The 20,148-nt window shown below is 38.5% G+C and overlaps 1 protein-coding gene across 1 annotated transcript in view; it reads right to left on the reverse strand.

Annotated features, from left to right (window-relative positions):
- The window catches only part of LOC137040655 (NLR family CARD domain-containing protein 3-like), a 111,964-nt gene that overhangs the window by 59,236 nt on the left and 32,580 nt on the right, over positions 1-20,148 (reverse strand). The window contains exon 7 of the mRNA XM_067416443.1: positions 14,385-14,555. Coding sequence (XP_067272544.1) covers positions 14,385-14,555 — 171 coding nt within the window. The remainder of the gene's footprint in view (positions 1-14,384; positions 14,556-20,148) is intronic.

Genomic DNA, 20,148 nt, shown 5'->3' on the forward strand with positions numbered 1-20,148 from the left:
TCCAGCCATCCCACTACCTGCCCTCTAGATGCCATCCCCTCACATCTTGAACAAGCCATCTCCCCTAAACTCTTACCAGCACTCACACACATCATCAACACATCTCTCTGCACCGGCATCTTCCCTACCACGTTCAAGCAGGCTCGGGTAACCCCACTGCTTAAAAAAACACATTAGACACATCACTTGTAGAGAAATACAGACCTGTTTCTCTCCTACCATTCATTGCGAAAACACTTGAAAGAGTTGTGTTCAACCAGGTCTCATCTTTCCTCTCACAGTCTAATCAACTGGACGTAAACCAGTCAGGTTTCAAAAAGGGCCACTTAACTGAGACGGCATTATTGTCAGTTACTGAAGCCCTGCGGCTGGCTAAAGCTGCTTCCAAATCATCAGTCCTCATCCTGTCTGCTGCCTTTGACACTGTGAATCATCAGATTCTTCTGTCCACCCTCTCATCACTGGGCATCACAGGGACTCCATTCCACTGGTTTGAGTCCTATCTCACAGGTAGGGCTTTTAAGGTTGCCTGGAGAGGAGAGGTATCCAAAACACATCAACTGACTACGGGGGTTCCTCAGGGCTCAGTGCTTGGACCTCTCCTCTTCTCCATTTACACTACATCATTGGGACCCATCATTCAGGCACATGGCCTCTCATATCATTGCTATGCTGATGACACACAGCTCTACCTCTCATTTCAACCAGATGATCCCACAGTAGCTGCACGAATCTCAAGCTGTCTGGCAGACATCTCGGCATGGATGAAAAAAACATAATCTACAGCTCAATTTAGCAAAGACTGAGCTGCTTGTTTTCCCTGCTAACCCCACCATACAACACGATTTTACCATCCAGCTAGGTTCATCTTTGATTACCCCTTCAGGGTTGGTAAGAAATCTTGGAGTAATCTTTGATGACCAGCTGTCATTCAAAGACCACATCTCAAAGACAGCCCGGTCATGCAGGTTTGCATTGCACAACATCAGGAAAATCAGACCGTTCCTTACGGAGCATGCAACACAGCTTCTTGTCCAAGCCCTGGTCATTTCTAGACTTGACTATTGCAATGCACTTCTGGCTGGACTTCCATCTTGTGCAATCAAACAGCTGCAAATGATCCAGAACGCTGTGGCACGTCTTGTATTCAAAGAGCCCAAAATGCCTCATGTCACACCTCTATTCATCTCTCTGCATTGGCTACAACTCGCTGCCCGGATCAAATTCAAAGCTCTGACTCTTGCTTATGGATCTTCCACAAGCGCAGCACCCGCATACTTCGACTCACTCCTACGAGTCTACACCCCCACCAGAAGCCTTCGCTCAGCTAATGAGAGGAGGCTTGTGGTACCATCAGTGTTTCTTCCATTGTTCCTGGTTGGTGGAACGATCGTCCGTCCTCCATACGCACGACAGAATCACTCGCTTCATTTAAAAGACATGTAAAAACTCATCTCTTCCATGAGCACTTAATCTTACATAAAAAAACCTCTTTCCTCCTCTATTTCTCCTTTCTTTTTCCCTTTTCTGGTTTTTGCTACACTGAGCCGTATACAAATCTTGGTATTTGGGTCACTTTTTGTGTTTCTTTGCCTCTTCTTGACGGATTGCTTCCTGTTCTCCTGAGTTGTAATTTGATTTGGATAAAAGCGTCTGCTAAATGCATAAATGTAAATGTAATGTAAATGTAAATGTGAACTACAGTGGTAAAAGTTGAATTTGTCATTAACATGTCATTAAGTGTCAATACTCTGTCAAATTATTTTATAACATTGTCATGAATATATTTCTTGACCTAAACTACAGTGGTAAAAGTTGAATTTGTCATTAACATGTCATTAAGTGTCAATACTCTGTCAAATTATTTTATAACAGTGTCATGAATATTTTTCTTGACCTGAACCATGGCATCATAGAGGAAATCATACAGAGTCATTGAAAACTATTAATATAACTCAAAATGATACAGTGGTATGGACATATACACCATATGATGATGTCTATGGTGGCACCACTGGTTTGGTGTAACAGATGTTGGCAAAGCCTCAGTCAGGTTAGTTGGTTTAGGCATTTAATGTAAATTTAGTTTGCAGTAAGAAAAAAAAACAAAAAAACAACAACATTATTTTGGGTTTAATATACTTTATTTAAACTTTCGCTCACTCTTTAACGAAGAGTTTGAGTTTATGCTTACCATTTATTTGTTTGTCTGCTTGTTATGGCTGAGTCCCGTGAGCTGGTGCACCGTCTAAAGGGGTTTGGGCGGAAACGTTGAACCTATATATACTGTTCTGGCCCAGAATCTAGCCGCAACCATTCATTGTTCAACATATATATTTTTCTATATTTTTACTTGTTATTCTTTTTTTTTCTTTGTTGCACTTTGAGATTCTTTGGAATGAAAAGTATGTTATAAATAAAATATTATTATTATTATTATTATTATTATTATTATTATTATTATTATTATATGTTTTATTTTGTGTAATGGCCATTATTTGTGTATTTGTTTTTCTCTTTTTGCGTTAATTGGTGCTGGTCACCAGTGTATAAATTCATGCCTTGTGTTTTTAAGAGTCAGTGGTGTTCTGTGAGAGAGCAGAGGCCTGTTGCATAAAGCTGGCTGAACAAACTATGAGTTTCAGAGTAGGTTTAGAGTTGACATATCCAGATAAATCCAAGCTGGTTGAGATCAAGTTCAAAGTTTCTCAAAGCTCTGTATAAACCTTCTCTGTCAACTGTTTAATCCAGAGATAGTGATCAACTCTGAAGCACGTACACCTGAAAGTGTGACACATGCTTCTCTTCTGAAGATTGAGAGATCATTTTGAAAATAACTATGAAATTAAATGTTTACAAGGCAGGAATAAACACTGCTGCTGTGGCGAGAGTTTGAGAAGGCAGCTGAAAGAATATCTGACTATATCAATGCACAATGTGAATCAAAGAAATATGCCTAATAATTATAGGTTCACAAAGAGCTCAAATTAATACATGTTGTTTAAAAGAATTATGAATGCATTGTTGGAAACTCAGAAGTGAAGACCAGGAGAACTTGAGTATATCTTTCGGGCAAAAGACAATGCAGAAAATCTGAACGAAAGTGGCGGAAGACAAAACTTGTAGTCCATTATAACATCTATAAAGACACCCTTCATGCTTTCAATGTTGAACTAGGCAAAGCTAGACAGACCTTCTTCTCAAATATTATAAACCAACCCATAAACAACATGCGCACTCTTTTTGCTACTGTAGACAGACTAACAAACCCCCCGAGTCACATTCCCAGAGAAATGCTCTCAGACAGCAAATGCAGCGAGTTTGCTTCCTTCTTCTCAGTGAAAATCAAAAATATCAGAAAGGGAATCAGCACATCCTTGAGTTGCTCTGCGGTCAGACAGATCAGACCAAAACCTCAGAAAATTACTATGTCTGATTTCGAAACAATTGACGATAAAATTTTAGAAGACACAGTACAGCATCTTAAAACATCAACCTGTGCCCTTGACGCACTCCCCTCTTCTTTTTTCAAAAGTGTGTTTAACTATTTGGAAGCAGATCTCCTAGAAGTGGTGAACTCCTCACTTCTCTATGGGACTTTTCCAACCGTTCTTAAAACTGCAATAATTAAGCCTCTTCTGAAAAAGAGAAATCTGGATAACTCCATACTGAGCAACTAGACATGTGCCGATTTTCGATAATGCGATTTATCACGATAATGAATATGCACGATATTGTTATCGTGGGCACTTTAAAATATCGTAAATAATAATTTATTAACAATTTATAAAAAAAATTATAATGCATTCAAGAATACTTTGCCCATCAACTGTATAAATGCTCAACACCGCTGTATTCTGCGTCAAAGGGACACGCTCAGATATAAACAAGCCCAACGTGCGTTTGCACATGACTGAACCGGTGAAGGAGACGCGCTGCTGAAGTGCCGCTCAGTGACAGCAGAGGGCGCTGATGAACTGCAGAATGCGGCCGGTTACCCCGGGAACCCGCAAACAAACAAAAAAACGCTTGTAGTTTTTAAAACAGCCATTCGTTTTTGTAATCTCAATGTTGTTCATCAAAGCACCAAATACTTAATACTTAAAGACTTAATAGGCTATTTATTTTCAAACTTAAACATTTTTATGTTTTAATCTGGACTACAACATGCCCTAATGATAAGAACTGTTCTAATTATTTGTTATTGTTCAGTATAACTTTGAGATACGACTTCATTAGTTAACATGTTAATTCATTATTACCAAACTGACTATGAAAAATACTTATAAAGAATGAATCATTCTATGTTCATTTCTTACTGTTTAATAACATTAAAATCAAAATCAAAATAACTTTGTTAATGGACCTAAGATTAAACTAACAATGATCAGTATTTCTTAACTAACATTACCAAAAACATTATTTTCTGTACCAAACGTAGCTATTGCTCAATCTTAGTTAATGCATAAACTAATGAGACCTTATTGTAATTTGTAAGCCTACCTGTTGTTCTTTATAGCCTAATTATTTTGCACTTTAATCTGTTTGAAAAATGTACTTTTACAGCTCTGAAAAATATCAAGAGACCACTTAACATTGATTTCTCAATGAGGGATCTCTTTATTTTTTTTCCAGAGCTGTATATATTTTTGGTGCATTATTGTATTTAAACATTCAGTTATATTTGTTCTTACAAAAATAGTTCTTAAAGCTGTTATGCTATGGCAACACTTTTTTTTGCAACTTATTTCAATATCGTGATAATATCGTACATCGTGATAAAACTTCATCAATTAATCGCAACATGAAAAATTGATATCGGCACATGCCTATGAGCAACTATAGACCAATCTCAAATCTCCCCTTCATAGGCAAAATCATTGAAAAAGTTGTTTTCAATCAACTAAACAAATTCTTAAACTCAAACGGATTTTTACAATTTGACAATTTTCAATCTGGTTTCCGACCGCATCACAGCACAGAGACAGCGCTCATAAAGATTATAAATTATATTCGCTTAAATAATGATACAGGCAAAACATCAATTCTGGTTCTACTCGATCTCAGTGCTGCATTCGACACTGTTGACCACAACATACTTCTAGACAGACTGGAAAACTGGGTTGGGCTTTCTGGGATGGTCCTCAAATGGTTCAGATCATACTTAGAAGGGAGAGGTTATTATGTGAGTATAGGAGACCATAAGTCTGAGTGGACGTCCATGACATGCGGAGTCCCACAAGGGTCAATTCTAGCACCACTCCTGTTTAACCTGTATATGCTGCCACTGAGCCAAATAATGAAAAAGAACAATATTGCTTACCACAGCTATGCTGATGACACCCAGCTCTACTTAGCACTGTCACCTAATGACTATAGCCCCATTGACTCGCTGTGCAAATGCATTGATGAAGTTAACAACTGGATGTGCCAAAACTATCTTCAGTTAAACAAAGACAAAACTGAAATCACCAAGAGTTCACTCAAGGCAAGGAGAGTCTGCTTTTAGCTATTATGCCAGCCATAGTTGGAACCAGCTTCCTGAACAGATCAGATGTGAACAGAGTCTCCTCCTCTACTGTGTAAACCCCTCCCCCTGTGCCGTCTTTGGCTGCAGTCATCCAAGTCTAATTCTAAACAGTATACATTGTAATTTATCCACATTTCAGGGGGAGGGATTTACACAGTAGAGGAGGAGACAATCTAAACAAAGGAATGCAAATGTTGTTTAGGTAAAAGGCACACACCCCACACATTTCAATGACTACGTTTACATGGACAACAATACTCCGATAATAATCTGATTAATACAATACTCTGATTAAGAGGCTACCATGTAGACAGCGGTTTCTAATTACCTTAATCTGATTAAAGTCATAATCTAACTACACATAAATCGGATTAAGACATGTGGAGTATGCCTATTTTAGTCGCATTATCGGAGACATGTACACACCTTAATCTAACTATTAATGTCATGTCGGAGATTTCGCCGCATTCTGTGACAGGACACATAACGTTACGCACAACAGGGGAGTGCAGAGGGGAGGCTTTGGGGGTTCGAGCCTCTGCCCTTTTAGAAAATTAATCAAAAGTGCCCCTTTCAACAATCATCAATAATATTGTGGCCAATGAAACAGAATTGGAATTATAATTAATATAACAACGTGTACAAAACAGTAACAAATAGTGGAAAAGTCGCGTTTATCTTTTATGTATCTGTCCGTCTGAAATGTCGTTGCCATAACGCGTTGCTATGTGCGGTGTGTGTTTTACTTGACTGTTCATTCTGGACACTGCGTCCTCTCTATATATTTTTATTTTTGTTGTGATTATTATGCTCATTGTAAAAGTAAAATACAATAAGTTTGTGTCTGTAATCGCAAACCAGATGGGTCATTCAGTGAACGCCTGTGGCTCGACAGCAGGAAAAACAATCCAAAGAGTCATGATTTTTAAACCTTTCATCATTAATCAAAGCTATTATTCTAAATGTAGGCTGGAGGAAAGAGGGGCAGTGTCTCTTCAAAAAAAAAACAGAAAGAGGCAATACATAATATTACAAAAATAAATCAACGTAAATGTAGATATAAAACATTATAAAAACGCATGTTTTGTTATACTTCTTAATGTAAAGTAACTGTAACAAACTGCTCTGAGACAGAAGGTTGGTTGAAGATCCAAACGCAGTATTTATTGAAGGGTAATCCAAAGTCATAGTCCATAGAACAGGCAAAAGGTCATAACAGGAAATCAGTCCGAAAAGGCAAACAAAACAGAAGGAACAGGCAAAAGGGTAATCCACGGAGAAGGCAAGAAATCAAAGACCAAGATACATGAAAACAGGGAAACGCTCAGAAATGCAGTTGTGACACTAAACAAGACTTCGCAATGAATGACAGATGCTGCGTCCCAATTCGCCTACTTATACTACGTCCTAAAAGTATGTACTCTTTTTGTGAAGAAAAAGTATATACTTTTGAGTGTGTAGCAGAAAAGTATGCAAGCTTCGGGACATACTACTTCGCCATCTTTAACGGACTCTGTCGCTTAGTTACGTGCATCCCGTCACCGTTTATCTGCCCTGTCAATCATCGTCAGATTCGTCACAGTTCAAATCTTCCACATTCAGATTAATCTCCTACCGTATCGGAGAGAAATGTAGCCGCGCGTTGATCTGCCATTTGTGGGTCTTTAATGCAGAGACTCTCCTCATGTGTTTGCAGTTTGAATATAATGATGCATTTAAAAGTTAACGGCCAAAAATGTCATTACAAAAGTTCACAATGCTGCTGCAGGTGAAATATAATGTGGACAACACTGAATAAATATATTTTTGTCAGGTTAAATATTGATAGGGTCACTCAAACCCCTTTATCTAAACTTCTCTACTTAACCATCGAACTCGCACATCCGTCATGTTTGTAGTTTTTTAACGCTTTTTATCCGCGTTTGTAGTTCTAATCGAATCCTCGTCCAACTCGCAATGGGTTGTGGGCAATATCAGCCGTTAGAGTGCCCATCGATCCATACTGTGAATTCGGACCGGAAATAGTAAACCATCCGGGAATCTTTGGAATACTCTTTTCAACATACTACGATTTGGGACATACTAATTCTATTTTCGTATACTATTTAGGATGGATAGTATGCGAATTGGGACGCAGGGAGAGTGAACAAGGTATATATAGGCAGAGGTAATGAGGTGATGAGACACAGGTGTAAACAATGAGTGCTAATGAGTCCAAGGGTTATGGGTAATGTATTTTGTGATGGAGTGACAGTCCGGGGTGGAGTGCCCTCTGGTGGTGATCACGGGCACTCACACTGGTGAATTGTGACAGTAACACTGTCCAACAGCGACACCCGCAGGTGAACTTACAGCAGGTTTCCTGAGCCCATAAAATTAACACACCTGCCAAAGTCACGCTATGATTGGATGTTGGAGAACGTAGCGTGGCATGGGGACGTAATGACGTACCATAATCGATCTGTGTTCTATCACATGTAAAACGGGAACATGAACGGAGTCCTCTAAAAGCTACTCATGTAAACACCTTAATCAGAATATTGTCTAATTCAGAATAAGGTCAATAATTAGATTACTGCTGTCTAGGGCTGGGCGATATGGCCAAAATTTCATATCCCGATATAGCTCATTTGATATCCCGATAACGATATACATAACGATATAGCAATTTTTCTGTTAATTCAGTTTATGAATAGTCCATGCAAAATTGCAATGTGGAAATGCAGTTTGAAATGATATACAAAACAAATAAAGGTAGTATGGACTACATTTTTATTTTATTTAGAACCTTTTTTAAAGCAAGACTGTTGGTAAAGTTAACACCTGCCTAGGGATGTCAACCGATGACCGTTTGACCGATGGTTGACCGTATCAACGTTAACCGATCAAAGTTGACGGTAAAAAAAATCTTTTCTTTAAAAAAAAAATCAAATTTTTGATCTCTAAATTAGGCTATTATACAGTGGACTAAACGCTACTACAATAAGCCATCTCATTCCAAAATCTTTTTGTGTGATTGAACATATCCCTCGCACTCAATATTTCATGACTCGCCTGTTTGTACTTAATAAACCAATAAAAACATTTGGCGCGAGGTCACAGCGTTTGGGTTTGCGCGCTCACAAGGTTTGCAAAAAGTAAACACTCGAGGTTAGAGCCAGGGCAGACGACAGTATGAAGCGTGCATTTCGCTTAAGATGGGCTTACATTTGGAAATATATTACATCTTCATTTCAGTGGTAACACATAAGGTGTTGATCGTCTTCCTTTATTATTGTTAGCACTACCTCGAACTAAAGCGGCGTACTCTTCGGAGCTGTCATTTTCTTAAATGAGCCGCGGCAATGATTCAAATGAGCTTCTAACACTGGACAAACGCCTTTATTTTCAACGCGATCACCTTGTACCCAAACCATTTCGAAACTAAGGAGCCATTGTCCTCTGATTACAAACAAGCTCCTCAGCGGCGCGTTTGCGGGACTCGTGTTTCACGCTGTGGGGGATTTTAAAAAAGTGACGTGAGCGCTATATATTTTTATATAAATATAAGTGAGCGCTAGGACAGTGCGCGCACGTGTGTGTGTGTGTGTGTGTGTGTGTGTGTGAGTGAGTGAGAGAGCGAGAGAGAGACAGAGGGAGCGCGGCTCGCGGCTGTTATTTCAAATAGCGCAGCATATTTTAAACTAATCGGTTAACCGGTTTCAACCGGCTAATGAGGCTCGGTGGTCGGTCAAGAAAGTGTTTAGTTTTCGCCATCCCTACACCTGCCATTAAAATATTTCAATATATGGCTATGGTGTGCCACGCGTAAAAGCCTGTTGCAGCGTCTGTGTCTGGAGTTTGTTTTGAGCGCTTATGCCACCACTCTGGCATAATTACTCTGAGAATTACCCTGGTCTGAACCGCGTCTACTACCGTCTTCCTCCATGTTTGTTTATGAATTAAATTCTGCCATAAACGCCTTATCGTGGCGTAAGCGATAGAGCCTTATGTAAAACGATAGACATTTTCTATCGTCCAGACGATATATTTCGTCATATCGCCCAGCCCTACTGCTGTCCATGTAAATGTAGTCAATGTCACCAATCCAAATCCTATCAGGATAACAGTACCAATCAGACGAATAGATGCAAATGTGATCACTCTGACAATGTTGCTTATAGATCAGGAAGTGCATAAAGACAAAAGACTGATTAGCTTGATCTCCTTAGAATGTAGTCAGTCTGTACCTCCAAACTGTAAAGCATTATGTACATATAAACTGTTTGTATACTATTACATTGGAACCTTGATATAACAATTTATGAATGTGTAATCCCACAGCATGTACTATATTTATATAACTATTTGGCTACTTGTCATTTAAAATAATATTCATATAAACATTATACGAATTCAAAGTGATTATCATCCATATAATATAAATATAATAAATAATTAGCACCAAAAGATGCACAATTATATTTCAAATTTTTTTCATTATGAACTTATTTAATTTGAACGAGAGATGCAGGGGGTGTGGCTTTATTGCGTCTTTACTTGCAGCTGATTGGTCCAGTTTGGGTTTGCGATCTCTAACCCAGAATAAACCGGCTCCAGAGCAAGTTAGCCGTGTAGTGTCAGTTTATCAGTTTATCATGAGCAGACAGAGCGCCAGAATCCGGTTCTCTTTCATGCTTGAACAAACTATAACATACAGGAAGAATTATGCCAAAATATCAATTTTGTCAAAAATTCTCATGGGAAATAACGTCTTAAACGAACTTAAAGAGTTGTGAGGAAATGGGATGCGTGAGGCAGCGCGTCAGTTCTGCAGCGGTAGATCTTAAAGCGACAGCAGCCATTAATGTCAAACACTCACTGCTTTTGACTGGAGAACTTTTGTAGTTTATGCAGTGCAGACCTTTATAGTTACCTTTATACTGATTACTTTATTCAATTTCTGTAACTGTTAGACAGGAAGTGCACAGGTAAATGAGGAGAAATGATTTTTTTGGGGGTGTGGGGGGGGGGGGGGGGGGTAACAGAGACATATCTAGTATCAGTGAAACCGGCCTTCATTTATAAAAAGATGGCACTGAATAAATATTTAAAATATACTGTCTTTATATTTTTTTCTACATTACTTTTGGTGATTTACTGTGAAATTATTACATCATAAAATAAATAAAAGTATATATACACTTGTTTTTAATTATGATTAATCACAATTAATCTGAAAAAGTTGTCATCCTGTAACTTCATAACCACTTGCTTGATTAATGAAAATGATGGTTCATTTTAAAGCTTAGAATTAATGGCTTTACAGTGAATATAATGCATATGACTAACTCTTAAATCAGCACTAGGTAACTTTTCAACCTTCATAATATATTTTCAAGACTCTTGTGATGATACATCGACTTACAATAGGTTGAATGACACGTCTGCCATAGCCTGATGGGGTCTGTATCGTTTTTAATCATACTTTTAAACTTCAGGTTTCGGGTAGTAACCCGAGAACAAAAAGAACTACAAAATTCGACTGCTTTACGGCATATACGTCACTTCCACCAACACAAACTTTGTTCGTCGGATAATATAGTCATGTCCGAAGCAGCACAGACAAATAAGAAAGAAAAGGTTTTGTTGAAGGAAAGCAATAAGAGGAAACAAAAAAGTTGATGTGATTAAAGGCAGGACGAGGATCAACATGTGACCAGCGTTTGCTCGTCGGCGTGAGAAGGAGGCGTGCCCGACCGATGCTGTCCTGCTTGTTACGGTGATTACTGACCACTCAAACATTGAACTGAAGTATCATATAGATTCTGGAAAACGATAACCAACAGACTACTATAATGACGCTGGCTTGTAAACGTGAGCATCGTGATTATTTGGCGTTTGAAAAAAATAAAACCCATGAAATTATATTCATATGACATGCTGAAACTGACTGTACCTGGGATGAAGACATTTCCCACGCGCCGCCAGAAGAACACCTGCATGTGAACCCCCCCTGCAGTGTTCAGGGGAACTGTTAGTGCTGCACCGACCCGCGGGATGCTTTTATGAAGTTATTTGGCCCGTCCCACACCACTGTATATATTTTTGCAACCCGCCGCGCACCCGTGACCATTAAATAGACATATGGGGTCCGCGGGTTATGAGATGATCCGCGCATCACTAGCTCAGGGCTATCAGGGCTGTCATGTCAACAAATGCACGCGCAATGGCATCCCCTGTTGTCGGATGACAGATCTTACGACAGTAGTTTTTTCCCAACTGTAGGGGGACCCCGAGAGTAAAAGTTGCCAAGTGCTGCTTTAACAACTGCTTTTAAATATGCTGTAAGTGACAAGACATGCTTATGTGGTCAGACATGCTTTCTTCATCCCGCTTTGCAGTAATGACGCAGCATCATGTGAAAATTCATTTTCAATCTCATTTTCAATGCCTGATTTATAAACATTCATCAGTTTGAAAACACCCACACATTTAGTTGGAAATTATCACTCATTGACCAGAGAAAAATTCAACCATTGGAAACTGGATCTTTGGTGAGAAGGGTGAGGTGAGGGGGTAAAGTGTTTAATCGGACACTCTTACAACTGGAGCACTCTTGGATTGGTGTCACAGGGTGTTTTGGTGTTGGTTTCATGTTTTTAGGTTTTCATGTTCACTGTCATGATGTCATGCACTTCCTGGTTTTGTCATGTGGTCTATTGTCATGTGATTCCATGCCCTCATGTGTTCCTGCCTCGTGTTCCTGTTTCGGTTTCATTGGTTTATGAGTTAATCATTGTTCACAGGTGTCCCCTGTCTTGTCATTAGCCCTTGTGTATTTAAGCCCTCATGTTTGCCATAGTCTTCGTCAGTTATTGCATGTGTAACTGCCGGTGAGTGTTAGTTTATGTCTAGTCAAGTCTAGTCTTTTGTTTGTTTTGCCATGTCTTTGTTTTGATTTTGATTTACATTAAGTGTTCAATAAGAAACTGCACTTGGGTTCTCAATCTCGCCATTTCAGTGGACAAATGTTACATTTGGACTGTGGACTGATCAATTTAACAGGTCTAGACTAAAAATTATCACTCATCGACCACATCTTTTTAATTCTTACTTATTCTATTTAATGATACATATTTTTATGCTTTATTGTAGTGTTTATACATGAAAGTAGTTATGTTCAGTAAAACACTCGCTTTGTTTTGTTTTTTGATAAAAAGGCTACCTTGGGTCCAAATGCAACAACTTTTGATTCCTTTGAGATATCAACACACAATTTGGTTCAGATGTAGTTGAAATGATTGTACACAGGATCAAACTTGATTTTATGAGCTTCCATATATAATTTCTAATAGACATCATGTCTATCATCAATAATAACAAAATAATCAATAAATTGCATCAGTTTTATTGAGGATCTCATCTGTGATCTAACAAGAACTTCCAAACATGATCATAATATATTTGTTTCCACTTTTTTTTTTTATTAAATGAGACCATGCACTTGCATATTACAATTACTTTTAAGTATGCCACTTAGAAGTGAAACCATTAAAACATGCCTTCAGGGTGTAAGTGGTTCATTTTAATACACAAATGATATATTATTGTGTTACTGTGGATGCTGAACGAAAAACAAAAACTGACTGAAGAACTGAGGAAAATGCATTATCCACTACTATAACAAAATATGAAAGGGGTGATGAATTGAGGAATCAACTTTCCCTTGAGCTTTTGATATATAAAAGGTCATGGTAATATAAGAATATCCTGTAAGCTTCAGAGCTGAAAACTTCCTTGTTGGTCAAATAAAAGCTTTTATAGACACCAGGCCCAGAAAACGATCATGTGCTTCATCCTGACGTCATCAACTGACGAAACACGCCTCTACAGAATAATAAGCACATCTAATTCAGTAGCCCCGCCCACCAGCTCATCTAATTCAGTAGCCCCGCCCACGACTCATCTAATTCAGTAGCCCCGCCCACGACTCATGGAGCTTTTCGGATAATTAGCCAACAGCAATAACAATGTGGAAGAAGACCGCAAGATATTGTGGAGGAACAGTCGCTGCATAAGCTTCCTTTGAATCCTAATATTATGAATGTGTGATACTTCAATTATTTTTCATGAAGCTCCAGCTCACGTGGGGAAGAACATTTGTGTTTTTGCTTCTTTCACTGCGGAATTGTTTGTAAACAAGTCTCAGGTGCTGGATTTGCAGACACAATGTTGTGCTTCTATATTGGATCCGACAGGAATGGTGCAACAAACTTATGCGAGTAAAACGTCTTTTTTATATGTACTAGTCCCGTAGCTGTGAGTTTTCCAGACGGGCTACCAAAACATACTCCAGTCAGCAGAAATATTTTCTTGATATGGGCGCGTGTATGCATGTGTGTGTGTGTTCATGCTTATATCCACAGATTGTAAGGGCCATGTAATACAGAAATAATATTCCAATCAATCGCGGGTGGGTGAGAAAAAAATAATTGTGTTTGTTAGATAAAGATGTTTACGAGCCCTGTGAGAGAATCATCCCGGTTGCCACTTTCAAATCAATCCGTCATATGAACTGAACTGACGGGAGCTGAAGCTCATTAAATATGCAAATCTTCTCCAATCCTAGCCGTGGGCGTTTACTTCAAAGTCTTCAGTGACACGCCCATCAGAACCCAGCGTTCAGGAGAGAGCCTCAAAACCAGTGTAGAAAATAGCCTATTACTGATTAGTTATGATGTTTCTGAATGTAGAAACCACACGAACATCATTAGATGACCTCAGACAACAGTATAAAAAAATTAAAAAGCCAGTTCATGACACCTTTAAGAGTAATGTGACATTTTAAATCATTAGAAAAAACAATACTTACATCAGTGTGTTGATTTGACAGTGTTTATCCTGCAGTAGAGCAGAGATCTGATTCACTCGTGTGTCTCCTAGTTCATGTTTACTCAGATCCAGCTCTCTCAGGAGTAACGGGTTTATACCCACAATTCCTCTCACATACTCACAGGCTTCATCTGCAGCAGGACTCACAAACCTGCAGAAGGGAAAATTAAGCTAGAATCAGTTTAATTAAACATGGTGTGATGAAAACAGCATTTGATTCTAATGGGAAACACTGAGGAATTGTTTCTCTTGAATTGGCTTCTATGCAACGCATTTTATATTAGTGGAAGAAAACATATTATACACACTGTAGCGTGGCCACAGAGATGCAAGATGCATAATTCTAGTGTATCAACTTATAAGTCTGATTAGTTGGTTATTTGTTGTAATTGCTTTCTCCTGTGGTCTGTATTTCTCCCTAACATATGACTGTTATTGTGCCTCATCTCCCGTCTCGCGAGAGTGATGTCACGTCACCCATACAGGAACAGGGTGTTTTTAAAATATAGGACCGGCAAACCGGCGATCGGGAGCCTGCTCTCTCATTCACAAAACGAACGTGTTCGCGTGTGGATTAACTCTTTTTTGCTGGCTGTTTTTGGAGCGTTGACTGCCGACCCGTGGTGGAGTATATCCGTTTCCCTGCTGGGTGGATTGCTAGTCCCTTAAACATTTGGACAACACAAAGATACTGCTCCCGGATTTGTCATCAATGCCCAGTGTTTCCCACACATAGACTAATATGTGGCAAACCGCCACAGAATCAACACTGGCCGCCACATATTGCTTTGTCATTCATTCATTTTTACGCTATTTAAAAGACGCGCACATATTCGTTCAGCTGCATTTCCTTGCTCTCTCTCCACCTTTGCGCCTCTCTTACTTACTAACTCACTCGCACACACTCGGTGCGTTTCATTCGACCGTAAGTCTTAAACAAGTTTTGTTGCATTTTGGCGCATTCCCATTTAGTGTGGCATAACCGTTAAAACCAGAGCAGTTGAATAACAGAGTTGCGATACACGTTCATCTCGCGGCAGCACGCGTGGTCACAGCGAGGCAAGGTAAGGCAAGTTTATTTACAGTCTTGTTCAAAATAATAGCAGTACAATGTGACTAACCAGAATAATCAAGGTTTTTAGTATATTTTTTATTGCTACGTGGCAAACAAGTTACCAGTAGGTTCAGTAGATTCTCAGAAAACAAATGAGACCCAGCATTCATGATATGCACGCTCTTAAGGCTGTGCAATTGGGCAATTAGTTGAATTAGTTGAAAGGGGTGTGTTCAAAAAAATAGCAGTGTGGCATTCAATCACTGAGGTCATCAATTTTGTGAAGAAACAGGTGTGAATCAGGTGGCCCCTATTTAAGGATGAAGCCAACACTTGTTGAACATGCATTTGAAAGCTGAGGAAAATGGGTCGTTCAAGACATTGTTCAGAAGAACAGCGTACTTTGATTAAAAAGTTGATTAGAGAGGGGAAAACCTATAAAGAGGTGCAAAAAATGATAGGCTGTTCAGCTAAAATGCTCTCCAATGCCTTAAAATGGAGAGCAAAACCAGAGAGACGTGGAAGAAAACGGAAGACAACCATCAAAATGGATAGAAGAATAACCAGAATAGCAAAGGCTCAGCCAATGATCACCTCCAGGATGATCAAAGACAGTCTGGAGTTACCTGTAAGTACTGTGACAGTTAGAAGACGTCTGTGTGAAGCTAATCTATTTTCAAGAATCCCCCGCAAAGTCCCTCTGTTAAAGAAAAGGCATGTGCAGAAGAGGTTACAATTTGCCAAAAAACACATCAACTGGCCTAAAGAGAAATGGAGGAACATTTTGTGGACTGATGAGAGTAAAATTGTTCTTTTTGGGTCCAAGGGCCATAGGCAGTTTGTGAGACGACCCCCAAACTCTGAATTCAAGCCACAGTACACAGTGAAGACAGTGAAGCATGGAGGTGCAAGCATCATGATATGGGCATGTTTCTCCTACTATGGTGTTGGGCCTATTTATCGCATACCAGGGATCATGGATCAGTTTGCATATGTTAAAATACTTGAAGAGGTCATGTTGCCCTATGCTGAAGAGGACATGCCCTTGAAATGGTTGTTTCAACAAGACAATGACCCAAAACACACTAGTAAACGGGCAAAGTCTTGGTTCCAAACCAACAAAATTAATGTTATGGAGTGGCCAGCCCAATCTCCAGACCTTAATCCAATTGAGAACTTGTGGGGTGATATCAAAAATGCTGTTTCTGAAGCAAAACCAAGAAATGTGAATGAATTGTGGAATGTTGTTAAAGAATCATGGAGTGGAATAACAGCTGAGAGGTGCCACAAGTTGGTTGACTCCATGCCACACAGATGTCAAGCAGTTTTAAAAAACTGTGGTCATACAACTAAATATTAGTTTAGTGATTCACAGGATTGCTAAATCCCAGAAGAAAAAAAATGTTTGTACAAAATAGTTTTGAGTTTGTACAGTCAAAAGTAGACACTGCTATTTTTTTGAACACACCCCTTTCAACTAATTGCCCAATTGCACAGCCTTAAGAGCGTGCATATCATGAATGCTGGGTCTTGTTTGTTTTCTGACAATCTACTGAACCTACTGGTAACTTGTTTGCCACGTAGCAATAAAAAATATACTAAAAACCTTGATTATTCTGGTTAGTCACATTGTACTGCTATTATTTTGAACAAGACTGTATATAGCACATTTCATACACAATGGCAATTCAAAGTGCTTTACATAGAAAGGAATTAAAATAGTGATAAAAAATACAATGTAAAGAGAATTAAAAATAATAAAATGATGATAACCAAAGAAAAGAACAGATAAACTAAAGCAGTTATAAAAAGAATTTAAAAAATGATGCATAGATAAGGTGCAATCAGTCGGACGTACAGTGGCACAGTGCTCATTCAGTAAATGCACAGCTGAACAGATGTGTTTTGAGTCTGGATTTGAATGTGGCTACTGTTGGAGCACATCTGATCTGTTCAGGAAGCTGGTTCAGCTGCGGCTGGCATAATAGCTAAAGGCAGACTCTCCTTGCTTTGAGTGAACTCTTGGTATTTCTAACTGACTTGATCCTGCTGATCTGAGTGATCTGTTGGGTTTGTATTTAATCAGCATATCTGCGATGTATTGAGGTCCTAGGTCACTGAGTGATTTATAAACAAGTAGTAGAACTTTAAAATTGATCCTAGATGTAACTGGAAGCCAGTGTAAAGACCTGAGGACTGGTGTGATATGGTCATATTTTCTGGTTCTGCTCAGAATCCTGGCAGCAGCGTTCTGTATGAGCTGCAGCTGTCTAATGGTCTTTTTGGGAAGGCCGGTGAGAAGGCCATTACAATAGTCCACCCTACTGGTGATGAAAGCGTGAACCAGTTTCTCTAAGTCTTGCCTGGAAACAAAGCATCTAATTCTTGCAATATTTTTCAGATGATAGTATGCTGATTTAGTTATTGCTTTGACATGACTACTGAAACTCAGGTCTGACTCCAAAATCACTCCAAGATTCCTAACTTGATTTTTTATTATCAGACCTTTCACCTCAAGATATGCATTCACCTTGAGAATTTCATCTTTGTTTCCAAATGTAGTGATTTCAGTTTTGTCTTTGTTTAACTGAAGATAGTTTTGGCACATCCAGTTGTTAACTTCGTCAATGCATTTGCACAGGGAGTCAATGGGGCTATAGTCATTAGGTGACAGTGCTAAGTAGAGCTGGGTGTCATCAGCATAGCTGTGGTAAGCAATATTGTTCTTTTTCATTATTTGGCTCAGTGGCAGCATATACAGGTTAAACAGGAGTGGTGCTAGAATTGACCCTTGTGGGACTCCGCATGTCATGGATGTCCACTCAGACTTATGGTCTCCTATACTCACATAATAACCTCTCTCTTCTAAGTATGATCTGAACCATCTGAGGACCATCCCAGAAAGCCCAACCCAGTTTTCCAGCCTGTCTAGAAGTATGTTGTGGTCAACAGTGTCGAATGCAGCACTGAGGTCGAGTAGAACCAGAATTGATGCTTTGCCTGTATCAGTATTTAAGCGAATATCATTTATAATCTTTATGAGCGCTGTCTCTGTGCTGTGATGCGGTCGGAAACCAGATTGAAAATTGTCAGAGAATCCGTTTGAGTTTAAGAATTTGTTTAGTTGATTGAAAACAACTTTTTCAATGATTTTGCCTATGAAGGGGAGATTTGAGATTGGTCTGTAGTTGCTCAGTATGGAGTTATCCAGATTTCTCTTCTTCAGAAGAGGCTTAACTATTGCAGTTTTAAGGGCGGTTGGAAAAGTCCCATAGAGAAGGGAGGAGTTCACCACTTCTAGGAGATCTGCTTCCAAACAGTTAAACACACTTTTGAAAAAAGAAGTGTGGAGTGCGTCAAGGGCGCAGGTTGATGTTTTAAGATGCTGTGTCTTCTAAAATTTTACCGTCAATTGTTTCGAATCAGACATAGTAATTTTTTGAGGTTTTGGTCTGATCTGTCTGTCTTTCTTTCTTTCTTTCTTTCTTTCTTTCTTTATTAAGATCCCCATTAGCTCCTGGCATGCCAGTTGCTATTCTTCCTGGGGTCTCCACAAATTCATCACATACAGTATATATTTTATACACATATCTATACATAACATACACACACACACACACACACACACACACACACACACACACACACACACACACACACACACACACACAGACATGAAAGCTCTATGCACCCAGATATACATAATATATATATATATATAATAAAAAATAAATTATATATATATATATATATATATATATATATATATATATATATATATATATATATATATATATATATATATATATATATACATATATATACATATACACATATACATACATATAAACATCCATACATACACATATATACATACACATATGCATACATAAACAGCTCATAAAAAAACAAAATTACCAGCCCAATAAATCAAACACTCTAACCATAACATTATTATTATTATTAGTAAACATTATCATTCACACTATTATTACTATTATATTATTGCCATTTCCACTATTCTTATTAGTATCACCATATCATTATTAATATAGCAACAATAATCATCACAGAAATCAAATCCTAAAAAATAAACAAAAAAATCACTCATGCTCCTTATTGTGTAAAAAGGAAAATCTTTAACTTTTTTTGAAATAGCTTTTTATTATTTTCGAACAACAAAAATACGGGTAATGCATTCCATGCACAACACACTCGATACACAATAGTACGCTGCATTTTATTAGTTCTGCAAATAGGCAGGAAACTTCTTGTGTTAATGCTCTGTCTATATCTATAAAAAAAATAATTTTGTGATAAATTATTTCAGGAATTTTGGTTGTAAAGACATTTCTAATGAATGTTAGTAAATAATACTTAAGTCTACTTTTAACAGTTAACCAGGCCAACTCATTATGCATTATCATAACATTGGTTCTGTATGGGCAGCCCAGAACTATCCGTGCTGCTTTATTCTGAGCGATCTATAATCTATATAAATTAGTTTCATTTGTGTTTGACCAAACAACAGATGCATAATCCAACTGCGAAAGTACTAATGAATTTTGGCAAAACTTCCCCGGCCTTCTCAACTGATGCCCTGGGCCCTCTAGCCTCTAACGTCAGGCCTATCTGTCAGAAATCTGGGGGTGATCTTTGACAGTGCGTTTAAGTTTGAGCAGCAGGTCAG

The sequence above is a fragment of the Pseudorasbora parva genome, chromosome 14 (genome assembly GCF_024679245.1).
Source record: "Pseudorasbora parva isolate DD20220531a chromosome 14, ASM2467924v1, whole genome shotgun sequence".
Lineage (NCBI taxonomy): Eukaryota > Metazoa > Chordata > Actinopteri > Cypriniformes > Gobionidae > Pseudorasbora > Pseudorasbora parva.